General features: G+C 42.0%; 1 protein-coding gene and 1 long non-coding RNA gene across 10 annotated transcripts in view; one reads left to right on the top strand and one right to left on the bottom strand.

The window, feature by feature from the left end:
- LOC109282466 (uncharacterized) overlaps positions 1–12,194 on the bottom strand; it is a 237,135-nt gene that overhangs the window by 204,535 nt on the left and 20,406 nt on the right. For all 4 annotated transcript variants that reach the window (XR_009464322.1, XR_002089458.2, XR_009464321.1 and 1 more), the window contains exon 2: positions 1,440–1,586. This is a non-coding gene — a long non-coding RNA (uncharacterized LOC109282466). The remainder of the gene's footprint in view (positions 1–1,439; positions 1,587–12,194) is intronic.
- Positions 1–12,194, top strand: part of EYA2 (EYA transcriptional coactivator and phosphatase 2) — a 143,907-nt gene that overhangs the window by 117,618 nt on the left and 14,095 nt on the right. For all 6 annotated transcript variants that reach the window (XM_019484556.2, XM_059733175.1, XM_059733174.1 and 3 more), the window contains one exon: positions 2,237–2,326. In XM_019484556.2, coding sequence (XP_019340101.1) covers positions 2,237–2,326 — 90 coding nt within the window. The remainder of the gene's footprint in view (positions 1–2,236; positions 2,327–12,194) is intronic.

Raw genomic sequence — 12,194 nt, 5'->3', positions numbered from 1 at the left:
TTCTGTGATTTTTACACTGGACTTGGATAAGCAAGTTATTTGGTCTGAATGTAGGCATGTGGGAGTGTGAGACATGGAAAATAAAAAAAATAATATTTAGCATTGTAGTGGGCTAAGCTGAAGTGGCGGTCATAGCAGATTCATACAAAACAATTTAGAGCCATGTGTCACAAGAGAGGCTGTCAGGTGCTCATTTATCAGCTTTGCTAAGGGCTAATGTTATTGGGAGTTGCATGTTCCCAGTGAGAGATCAAGCCCCAAATAGTGAAATAGATTACTTGATCAGAAGATCACTTTCTAGGACTGGTTTAAAATTTAAACATAGGGAAGATCAATAATTATTTTACTTAATTTCATTTTATTCTTGGAACAGTATTTCTAAACTAGAAGAATGGCATGACCAGGGGAAGAATTTTATGCAGCCGTTTGTTACACATTGCTCACAATTTACTAGATACTTCCCACAAATAAAAAGGCACAGTCCATGTCCCTAGGAGTTGACAGTCCATGGGTAGCCAATGAATGAAACCAACAAATAAAAGGAATGAGAAGACAAATAATAGGGCCACTGATTTCAATGAGAATTCTGTCACTGATTTCATTGTGGGCCAGCATCAGGGGCTGGATTATGGAAGGTTAATGAGCATTTCTTGGCATTTGTGCCTGTGTAAGTAATATTATATCTCTTTCTCAAATAATTAAAAATTAGAGGACTATTTTTAAGTGCTGGCAGTGCCACGACCCCATGGGTATGGTGGTACTTGATGCTTTCCTTTATCAAACACTTTGAAATCTGCAGGTGGAAGTGCTGTATAAGAGTCAAGGTTTACTATGAGTGGTTCTAGTGTTATATGAAGTTACCATGCACACAAGTTCTAATGTTATATGACGTTACTATGCAGTCAGTCATGCTAGAGTATGTAGAAGCCTCTGACAATATCCCCATTTCTAACACATGGTATAACTAATGCTTTGTTTAGAACAATTTTTTTTTTCTGATGTAATTCTTTTGGTTTGTGATGCAATTTTTTTTGTCCCCAATAAAAGTATACCAATACAATCCATAGTATTGCTGTGGTGCTGCCTGCTGTGATGCTAGTATAAAGGTGCTTTATAGAAAAACAGATTATTCCTCTTCCTGAATTGGAATAGCTATTCTATATAAGCATTTTACAATGTTATAACTCTGTCTGCTGTAGGGGATTATACGGTAACTATACTTTAACTATACCTAACTAACTTTAACTATACCATTATATCTAAAACAGTACAACCTTTTGGTTTAAATGAGGCCTAAAAGGCACGTTATTTGTCGCTCTACCAACTCCCTATTACACTTGGTCAGTCTTTCAAGAGCAGAACTAAGGTCATATCCATGCTGCATGGGTCCATCCAAATTGTAAAATACCCCATATCATCCACACTTAAAACGTTTTTACCTGGCACGAAGATGCCATTAGCTTGGGTTGGGATATCTGGCAGGTGGTGTAGGATAGAGCCTTGTGGCTTCCAAATAGGGCATGAAGCCATTCACTCTGCAGTGTGGATTAGTGATGACCATCTTCTGAAGCCTTCCCACAATTCTCCTAAAAGATAGACAAATTCTGTCATAGTTGACAAGGTGGAATCCTAGAGCATTTCAACACGAAGAGCCATGCGATATGTACCTAAATGTACGTGGGCAGAGAGGAAAGAGTAGCAAAGCTTTGCAGTGAGAATACTGTGCTAGCTGTATATGAGTGGCTGATGCTGATCAGTTGGCTTAAATCTGCAGTAAAGATATCCCTTAAGATTACTGACTGATGTGAATGTGCCCTGCAGAGAAAGGGATCTGACTGGATGTTCAGAACAGTGAACCAAGAGTCAACGCCTGTGTACTATTCCCAACGTGTCGCCAAGTTGTTGTTTGGTGTTAGACAAGACACGCTGCTAATTTCCTATGGGAGTTATGAAGCCACAGATTTTTAATACTTCCTTAATATCCTCACCTCAAGCATGATACATGTTGTTCAAGAGGAGCCACATGCATCCACAGAGGGACAGAATTTGGCCATATATGAAGTTAAGAAAAAGGATGGAAAATTATATGAACATATCTGGGAAATAAGCAACATTAATGTGTATGCACCAAAAACAATGTGCAGAGTAGGGCAGACCCCAAATTCAGCCAGAAGCAGAAATCATGGAAAGAAAGCTTAAAATCACTAAAGAATGTACTTATTTTACTGTCTCACAGGATACCACCACCTCTGTCCGGATAGGTCTTATGATGGAAGAAATGATCTTCAACCTTGCAGATACGCATTTGTTCTTTAATGACCTGGAGGTATGTAGCTACTTACTTTACTTTAACAACTCTTTATTTAATCATATGCACCTAGCTTATCCTTGGTTTTCTAGCCCTGAAATTTAGTTTAGTGGGCCTGGGATGACTTGTTGGAAGCATGTCTCAGAGGGTACTTCTGACCTTTTCACCGTTAAGGACTTTTTAAGAAAAGTAGTGTAACCATGATGCCTATTGGCACTCTTGCTAAATCTAATAATAGGGACAATGCTGCCTTTTTCCGCCTGTAATTTACTATTAAATAATTTATTAAACTATATTAGCATAGATCTTGTAGGACATACAACAGTTAATTTCTATACCAGTTCCAACCAATAGAAATGGTTCCTGGTCCCTGTAATCTTTATTCTACACTCATAGAAACTAAACCAAAGGGCTTCTGGCAGTCAACCCCATAGTACAAATTGAGACCACATACATGTCTTTTTCACAAAGAAGCCAGAAAGTCTTTCCTAACTGAGGGGACATCAGCTCTGTTGATGTACTGCATCAAGTAAAATACAAACTTAACATAACACAGATACAAGACGCATCAAAGGCCTTTTAGACCATGTACTGAAGCCAAAGGAAGGGCAGAATATGCACGACTGAGAAGTCAGCTGTAGAGTGCTGGTGAAAAGCTGTGTGAACTCATAACCCGTCCATTGTTAGGAGTGGTCTTAAATGAGTAACACAGATTTATTCAGGATTTTCTAAGCAAAAGGCAGGCTTTCCTTGAAGAAAATGAGCTGGCTCCATAGGCACAATATATTCAGGAAATTGTCTGAAACAGTCTGGGTCAAAAGGCATCAGTGTTGTGTTGGCTTTGCATAGGCACACACCCCTTCCTGCCTGTTTACTTGGAAAAGTAAGAATTTGCCTGCCGAACTGGCCCCATGAGGGCTTCTGATTACTTCACTTTTTAGCTCTTTATAACCCATATGGGGCTCAACAGAGTTACCACTCTCTTAAGAAACTTCTAGACATTTTCATTTTCCTTTAAAGAAAAATGGTGTGTAGCACCCAAATTTCTTTCCTCCTCCAGCTTTATCCCAAACAGTGGGTACATAAAGTGCAAGGTGAAAATCATGGAGAATAAGTGAGAAAAAACTATTTAAGAGCATAAGACACTGTGTAAATGAAGTTAATCTATTTAGAACATAGCCAACACTTTTCATTCATGTCTCAAAAGATGAGCAGGTAGTATCAATATTAAGTCCACTGTATAGGTGTAGAAACAGGTGCAAAAGCTACTGATAAGTGGCTTTCCCAAATCAGTACTGCAGAAGCACTATGCTTATTCTGCTAGATTTAGGTTACTGCTGCATAGGAGTCAAATTTGCAAATCAACACATTTTCTCCATGTTTCATCCAGCCTCTAAGACCTGAAATCATGACCATGTTATTCAACTTCAGCTGTTGGTTAACCAAGCACCTCAAAGCAGGAATGCCGTTCCCTCTACTCTTACTAGTGTCAGTGAGGGCTTCTGCGGCTGCAAGGAAAATACAGTTCTTAGTTTAGGGTAAATTGTTTATTTACAGCAAGTCAGCCTTTGAGATGTACAGGCTTAAGCAATCATTAAGGCAACAGAAGCCACTTGAGGTCAGGACCTAGAATTTCTCTCATTCACTTAAGACCTGACTCATTGTGTGACCTGGAGGGCAAGGGCTAGATCTAACATAGGAGTTAGGCATCTAAAACTAAGGCCATATGTAAAAGAAATGAGGGGCATGTGTGTACAGCACTTTAAAGCAGGTTAAATGCTCGTGCAGTGCTTTAATGGTGTTGGTGTTTGCACGTGTCGGCGGCGTACTGTGCAGGAATTCCAGCTGCTGTAGCAAATTCAGCAGCATAATGTGCCTTAAATGACTTGGGGCATAACACACCTTAAATGACTCCTCCAAGGAGTTTTAGTTTGCTGCCCGACAGCCACAGAGTGAAGCACTGGGCTCTGTGCAGCTCAGGGGCTCTGCAGGAAGCCTGTGCAGGCAGCCTGGCAGCAGCCTGGGAAGGCAGGTTCCACCCGAGGGGAAAAAAAAATAAAAGCGGTGAGTCTGATCTTTTTTTTTTTTCCTCCCACCTGGAGCCTGCCCGAGCTGTGTGGGGGCCCAGTGCTTCCCTCCATGGCTGCGGTGCCCCCATGGGACCACCCGAGCTGGGTGCCTGCGGGTGGGTGCTGCATGGGGGGGGGCGCTGCTGCCACGGAGGGAAGCACTAACCCTCCCGCCCCCACCAGCAGCTCACCCTCCCCTCCCTGCTGCTGGAGAGGCAGGTGAGTTGCACGGATGTACATGACACTGGGGTTTAAAGGGCCCTAAATTGAAGTGGTGTTTTTAAAAACCCACCGCTTCAATTTAGGGCCCTCGTTTTGTCTACACACACCGTAAGGCACTATGAGCACCTTACTTTTAGTCCAGAGATAGGTAGGTAGGCAACCCTCACCACAAGTGCCAGAGTGTGGCACATGAAGGCATTTTGCTTAGCATGTGCGCCTGGGGTCACACAGCAGGGAAGGGGCCGGAGCTGCACTACCACAACAAGGATCAGGCCCCTTGCAGTTCCCCTGCTGTCCACCCTGGTATGCCAACATCTTACAATTTGAGGCTGTAGGTGTTTTTGGCACTCTGCCAACCCCTGTTTTAGGCGCCTCGTCTCTGAGTGGAATCCAGAGCTCCTTGTTAAGTTCTTAGGCTCCCCAGAAGTACCTTGGGTGTTAGCATGTACTAAAAACCACACCAATATGTCTTTGCTGCCATTGTTACCAAGGCTAGTTAGACTGAGCCAGCACATGATGCAGTCACGCATTCATTTTGCTGTGTAACATCTTGGTATGGAATCCAGAGAGTAGCCTGGAGTTAGTGTGCAGAAGTGAACAGGAGTCATTGGATCAAAGAAAGAGAATATGAAAGACTGAGCCGGTTTTTGTTGCCTTACAATTAAAGCACTCAGCTGAGAGAAGGGAGTCCTGGATTTTAGTCCCTGGTCCCACAGTGTTTATGTATTGTAAATTAAACAATCAATTAATGGATAAAACACTGAGCAAGGACTAGAAATCAGAGCACTCTCTCCCCATGTGTGTATCCTAATCACTAGGCTACAGTTATGCATCTTTTTATACATGCACTGTCTCTGCATCAGTAAGTCTTGAAGTCTCTCCTTCATTGTGGCATAGCTGCAGCAGGAGGGTTGAGAGTGTTTCCTAACCAGAAGGGCCGATACCTTGGTGGGCTGAGCACTATATTAGGAGGTGGGAGATGTGGATATGAATCCCCTCAGGTTACAGAGGGAGTGGACTCTTGTGACAGCATTCACCTCTAGATTCCACCCCTGCAACAGTGTTATAAAAGAAAGTCATGGGCATTTGTAGGGAGTCCAATCTTGTCTGTCCTGGGTGTGCTTGGAGAACACTCATTTGGACTTATGGTGGTTGCCAAGCTGCTCAGTTCTGTTGGGACTTGGGTAGTTTTGCGCATACATCAAGGGGCCTGGAAACTTTAAAGTAAAATAGGCAGGATGCCTATAAAATTTAGGAGCCTCCAAGATTAGACAGCAGCTGAGCAAGGGTTTTTAGGTTCTTAAGACCTGTTTTAGTCGGTCTTCCAGTCGCTTTCCCTCTCTGCCTCAGTTTCCCCATTTGTGAACTGGGGATGACTGAAGAAGGTCAACATGACCTCATTCAGGGGAGGTAAGGAAGTTAGTTAATGTTGGCAAGGCATAGTACCTTTGAATGTGGACAAGCTACATATAACTGCTAAGTAAAACATTTCCTGGAGTACGGTCTAGTGTCATCTGTGTGTCTACCATAGTCACTGTTGGCTCCAAGTTAAATTCACAAAGAATAAAATTACCTTATGTTCTTATAATTTATACACAATGATGCATAAACCTCAGAAAGCTTCCAGTGTGGTTTGGAAATGCACAAAAAGACTAAGGCTGCTTCCTTCTCCAAACAGTTTGAGTACCTTGGGAGAGCAGACCTGTGTTATCAAAAAGCTTCAGCTTGACTCTTGGCCTGGAAGGGTAGGATGGGGAGGAGGAAGAATGTGAGCGAGTTAAGCAGATCCCTGGCAAAAGTGCACCAGTATAGGATATGGGTGTATTGGAGAAAAACATTTTTACTGGATTTCCACAGTGCTTATGGCCAGCAGGCTTTGGTCAAAAAATGTAAAATGCAAAAGAAGGACAAAAACAGCTGAATAAATGTGTCCTGCCTCTCCTGGCTCTGGACGCACCAAAAGGACTGAGTAGCAAAACAGTGACCTTCAGTTGGGGTGGTGTCACTGCTGGATGCAAATTGTTCTGAAAATGAGCATCTCCTCACACCAGTCTTAACTGCCCAGAGAGGATACAAGGTGAGAGACAACTTTGATTCTGCATTGCTCTAAAGCTTTCCTTCACAAAGTATCACTAGTACAGTGGTAAGTATTTTTCTCTGCATAATTCTTTCACAGAAAGTTTCCAAATAACCAAGTATTTTTTTCTTAAACACTTAAGGCATTTTTCACTGAAAAACAGAACAAAAGAGAAAAATAAATACTTTGACAAAAAGCTTGTCCTCTATAAAACTGTCCATTTTTGTCTACTGAAAAGATTTCAGGCCATGGCGCTCCTGCATTTTGGATGATAAATGAAGGACTTTCAGCCTGGAGTATGGGCAGGGTAATATTTGAGGATCATATGTCACCAACTGTTAGGCTTGAAAGATCTAGTGAACAATATTCTATAAAAAATAAGATGGGCTGAAAAACAAGCATAAAAGCTGACTCAGTTTTAGATTCACTAAGATTGCAATATACAGTAGCACCATCAAGTGGTACAATGGTGACCTGAGCATGGTTGAAGAAGCTAAATTGACATAGTGCAATAATACTGAGACAAAGACAGAAGACAAAGTAAAACTTTGTACTGAAGAATAAGTAAAGTGCATGGAGAAGGTTAATAAAGTGTCTGATACCATTTAAATTCCAGAGTAAGACAACCTCTCTTCAGGCCAGGTATTTTAAATATAGCATGAAACTCCAGAGGAATTAAAAATTAACAGACAAAGTGAATCTGACCTTTGTTCTGAGCCACCCTAAGAGCAAATGAACAAGGTGGGCAAGTCTTTTGATACTGCAACATTGACAGAAGGTTCCTGTTTACTTCTATGGCAGTGGCACACCAAAGCTTTTGAGGGCTTGCATTCAACTGCAGAATTTCAATATGGTTGTTGCACTGAAACCACAGATATTACCAGACCATACACACATCATCCAGACTAGTGTGCTGCATGCACCCATTTTATGAGATTCCCTTAAACAAAGCTGGGAAGTATAAAAGATGGAAAAACCCTCTGGGCAGCAGTTCTTAACTGGTAAGAAGTCTTATTGACCCCTCTGTGAAATCCTATGAACTATAAACTTTCATTTCTACCCAGGAGAACTTTTATAATCTTTTCTCTGATGCCTCATGAAGGGTGTTTGTGCCCGAAAACTTGCTATTAAATACATTTTTTTCCAAAAATCTTGTTGGGCTAATAAAAAGATATCACCTCTGTCCACAAGCCCTGATTGTTCTAATGATTGTTTTTTACTGTTGTAATTTAGCTAATGCTCAGTGTACATGCATACATATACATACATGCATGTACAGTTAAATGCTTGCCAATGCTTGCCACTCACTTAAAAGATATTAGAAAGGAAATTTTGCTCCAAGATGTCAGTTTGTATCTCAGTTATGGCATCCTCCCAATAGAGCATTCAATTTAAGAAATGTCTATAATTAGAGAATACAATTAGTCTGCGTGAATTAGTCATATCTTGTTTTTCTAAGTGTTATCTAAAGCATCCTGCATACCTATAGTCCAGTATTAACAACAGCTTTATGATGTACATTATGCACCACTGGAATTATAACTGTGCAAAGCCCACGCCATTTGCACACACTGGGTGCATCTACACATGTACTTTAATGCATGGTAGCCTATCATACTGCGCATTAAAGCATCACACAAAAAAGTGGTATTATGCTAATGCACAGTAAAATAGGCTACTACACATTAAACACCACCTAAAACTGTGCACAAGTAATACTGTGCATTAAGGCAGCCTAATACGCATTTGTTTACTAGGTACTAAATTTAATGCATGTTAGAAAAAGTGCCTTAGTGCATGTATAGACACGCCCGCTGTGTTCCCATTTTCAGCCCATTTTCACCAGTGCTGAGGAACTAACAGCAACTAGTAGAGTACAGTGAGAGGCAAACTTCAACTTTATTGTCTCTCTTTGGCCACAAATTCCTTTAACAGCATAAAATGAATCTTTCAATGGGAATGTGCATTTGATATATTTGGTCTGTCCTAAAAAGTCCCCAATTCAGTGGTTACCAAAGAAGAAGCATTACATATGTTTCTATATTGCCTTGTTAAAGACAAATTTTAGCAGCAACCTGCCAGTAGTTTTGGGTGGCTAAAGGTACAGGAAGAAGTGAATTTTCCCTTTACTGTTGATTATTATTATTATTATTATTATTAATAATTATTTTTTATCACAGTTGCAGTTAAAAGCTCTGAGCTGAATCAAAGCCAATCTGTGCTAGGCACTGTACAAACATTGTCCCTGCCCTGAAGAGTTTACACTCTGAGTATATAAGGTAGACATAGAAAGTAGTTACTGCCCCCATTTAGCAAGTGGAGAATGGTTTATTATGTAAACCAGAGCTGTCCAACTGGTAGTCTCCAGCTGTTAATCTGGGACCTCCAGGTTTCTACCCAGCCATTAATTTCCACCCTCCACCCCCCTCCCATTGCTATAGCTCCCCCTCCTTCCTTCAGCTTTTGCTTCCTGCCCCAACCCAAGGGGCAGTGTGGCATGGTGCAGCCCTGGGTGCTGGGGAAGCCAGTGGCACAGTGCAGTTGGTGGTGGGGCACCTGCATGGTGTGCAGCCTAGGGGGACTGTGGCTCATGCTAGTGTGGCCCAGGCAGCACTGATGTAAGCAGTAGGTTTCAGGACTGTAGGAGGTGCAAGTGCTACAAATGGGTGGAAACTTGTTACCTATTAGAAGAAGTCCCAGGGAACGCCTGGTGATGAGAAAACAAAATGGTTGTGAAGTGTTACGCACAGAGGCAGCAAGCCTTCCACGGCCCCATAAGGACTTTGTACATGTCATCTGAAATCCAATTAGAATGCAAGTCCACACCATATTTAAATGCTTGCTTCACAGTTGGATTAGGGCATCTGGGTGAGGACACCTTCTGCTTGTATCAAAGGAAGCCTGTTCACAGAAGAGCATGACTACTTGCCTGGTAAACTATAAAAATGCCACACTGCTGTGCACTGTTGTAAGTTAAATGTTTTGATAAAGCTGGAGGAAACTGTAGTGTGGGCAAAGTGCTGCCGACTTGTCTTACAAGCATTAAGCAGTCTCTTTATTTTTTCATGCTCTCCCATTAAAAATTAACAAAGCCAAGAGCATCTGACAGAATTCTGGGATGTAATACTGCAAAAATAGTATTTCTTCGTTAGCTTCAAAAGGCTCAAGAGTTAAAATCACGCGGAGCCATTAAGGTGCTGCCATTCCACTGCTAGGCAGAATTCTTAACATCCTGCCTGTGGAGCTGGACTTTATTGAGTCATGTAAAGTATGTGATAGTGGAACAGAAGTATTGCCCCAGCAAGAGACAGACACATCACCAAAAGGCTCTGTCTCCTAACAGATATCTCCGCAGCCTGACACCAGGTAGCTACCCAAACTGGACACACTATACATTTCTCCATGGGCAGCCAAGGCAGGACCAGTCTGGCCTTCTCTGTCTGTTCCATGACAAGCAGAACATGCTAGGACAGGGATTGGCAACCTACAGTCCTTGGGCCAGATTTGGCCTTCAGAACTGGGGCTTCAGCAGTATTTGGAGATGGGGGCTTTGTGCATACTGTACCTCATTGCAAGGAGTTTTCCTGTGCCATACTGCTGCCAGACAGTAGGTGGTGGCAGCAGTGGCTGCATTCCAGTTCTGGCCCACCTCAGAGCCAGGCTGGGCCATTCCAGCTTGCCACTGGAAAACATTGCCAACCACTATGCTGGTATACTGGCTAAGTCTCCCTCTCACTTTTCCCATGCACAAGCTGCTAAGCCAGGTCCTATTCTTAATCAGGCATTTTTATGTACCTTTGTCAGCAGGGAAAGTCTGTTTTGCAGATTCAGTAGACTTAATTCATCCCACCAAGTGCTTTTACCTGCCCTGCTAGGAAATGGACAATTTCAGCACATGCAGGAAAGAGCACCAGCAGCAGTATTTGGGCAACGTGCTTCAAACCATCCTGACTGCAAACTACTTAATTGAGCCAAATTACCTGCAAGATTGCCAGCTCCTAGATAAATGAAGCCCATCAGGTTATCACCACTAATCAGGACTGGTGGGTGAAAGAAGAACACTTTAGCTTATAGCCCTCCCAATCGCCCTCTGTCTCATTATATTCAGGGCTGTAAGAGATTTTTTTAGATTAGTTTACCCTTGACTGGAGCTACTCAAAAAAGCTAATAACTGTCTGCCGGCAGGTGCACAGAGTGGGATTTTTCTCTGTCCCTCTGCCTCCTGTAAAACATGGAAGTTTCATGAACACGGGATCCTGCTGCTGGAGCCTGTCTGCATCAGGTTCCCTCCGGATGCACAGGGAATAAGAGAACGTCCCACGTGTTTCAGAACATTAGGAAAGGTTCAATTCCAGAAGGGCAGGAGTGGTGATTGGGGTCTTATATTTTCTGAATCAGTTATAGCTTGTAGCACCAAACTAATCATGCTGCTCTATGAAATCCTAGAATATCATTAAAAAAAAACCAACCAAAGAGCAACAGATGTGGAAACTGGGGTTTGGAAATGTCCTCATTGCTGACTTCCATTCAAACAATCTGGACCTTCTCTTCAGCTGCCCAGATGTTCTTCTCCTCCTTCCCCACTCACTAGGGCTCAAGCAGATTCTATGAGAATGAAAAATTAGTCTGGTAACCAAGTAGTAAAACATGGTCTACATTCTTGCTTTGTCCAGCTTTTCTGTGTTTCACCCAGTAACACGATAGGCTCAGCCGGTGGACTATGAGGTAGCGTCTCACCAAGTGTCATGGTATTTTATTAAGTCAGAAATGTGATAGCTACTGTTGTCACACTTTAGTGTACAGAACAATTCATTCACAAATGAGAAAAGCAGATCCCCCACAAATACCTTTTCCCTTACATAATGCAAAGCACAATGCAACTGAAGCTGAGTGGGCTGCGACAATATTATTCCAGCGTGGCTTTCACAGCTCACAACTGCAGTGGGGAGTGTTTTTTCATTTGAGAGAGGGTGGGTGTGTGCCAGCAGACCCTCTGCTATTAATTTAGTTTCTCAGCTCTTGTTTGTAGAGTTGGCGCTCACTTAGAATACCGTCTTCAATGATAAAGCAAGGAAGGAACTGAGGAGATGGAAACCAGATTAAACTGAACGTTTTTGAAACCCCAACCTTGTAAATGACTATCTTCTTAGGAATTCCAGCACAGGGGAAGTTGATATGAATGTATCTTGGACATAATAGTTCTTGAAATGTGAGCTATATTTTTCAAAGAAAAGTGTGTGCACAAAATAGCACAGTGAGAACATGTACAACCCCTAACTTTACTTGCACTTCAGAAAAATGTACTTCCTGTTCTAAAATTTTGAAAAGCACCCACATTACATGGGCACTTTGGAAAATAAGACTGAGGAACCTAGAAATTGCTTTTATTGCCCTGAAACTTTAGAACAACTATATCAGAGAGACTTTCTGAAATTACCCAACTTAAAGAAATCTGGAATTTGTGAACAGAAGGCATACCTCTATAACATCTTCCTTCAGAAATCTAGCTCTGAAAATT

Source organism: Alligator mississippiensis, chromosome 9 (assembly GCF_030867095.1).
Source record: "Alligator mississippiensis isolate rAllMis1 chromosome 9, rAllMis1, whole genome shotgun sequence".
Classification (NCBI taxonomy): Eukaryota; Metazoa; Chordata; order Crocodylia; family Alligatoridae; genus Alligator; species Alligator mississippiensis.
Note: the sequence above shows the minus strand (reverse complement) of the source record. Positions and strands in the feature narration are given on the sequence as shown.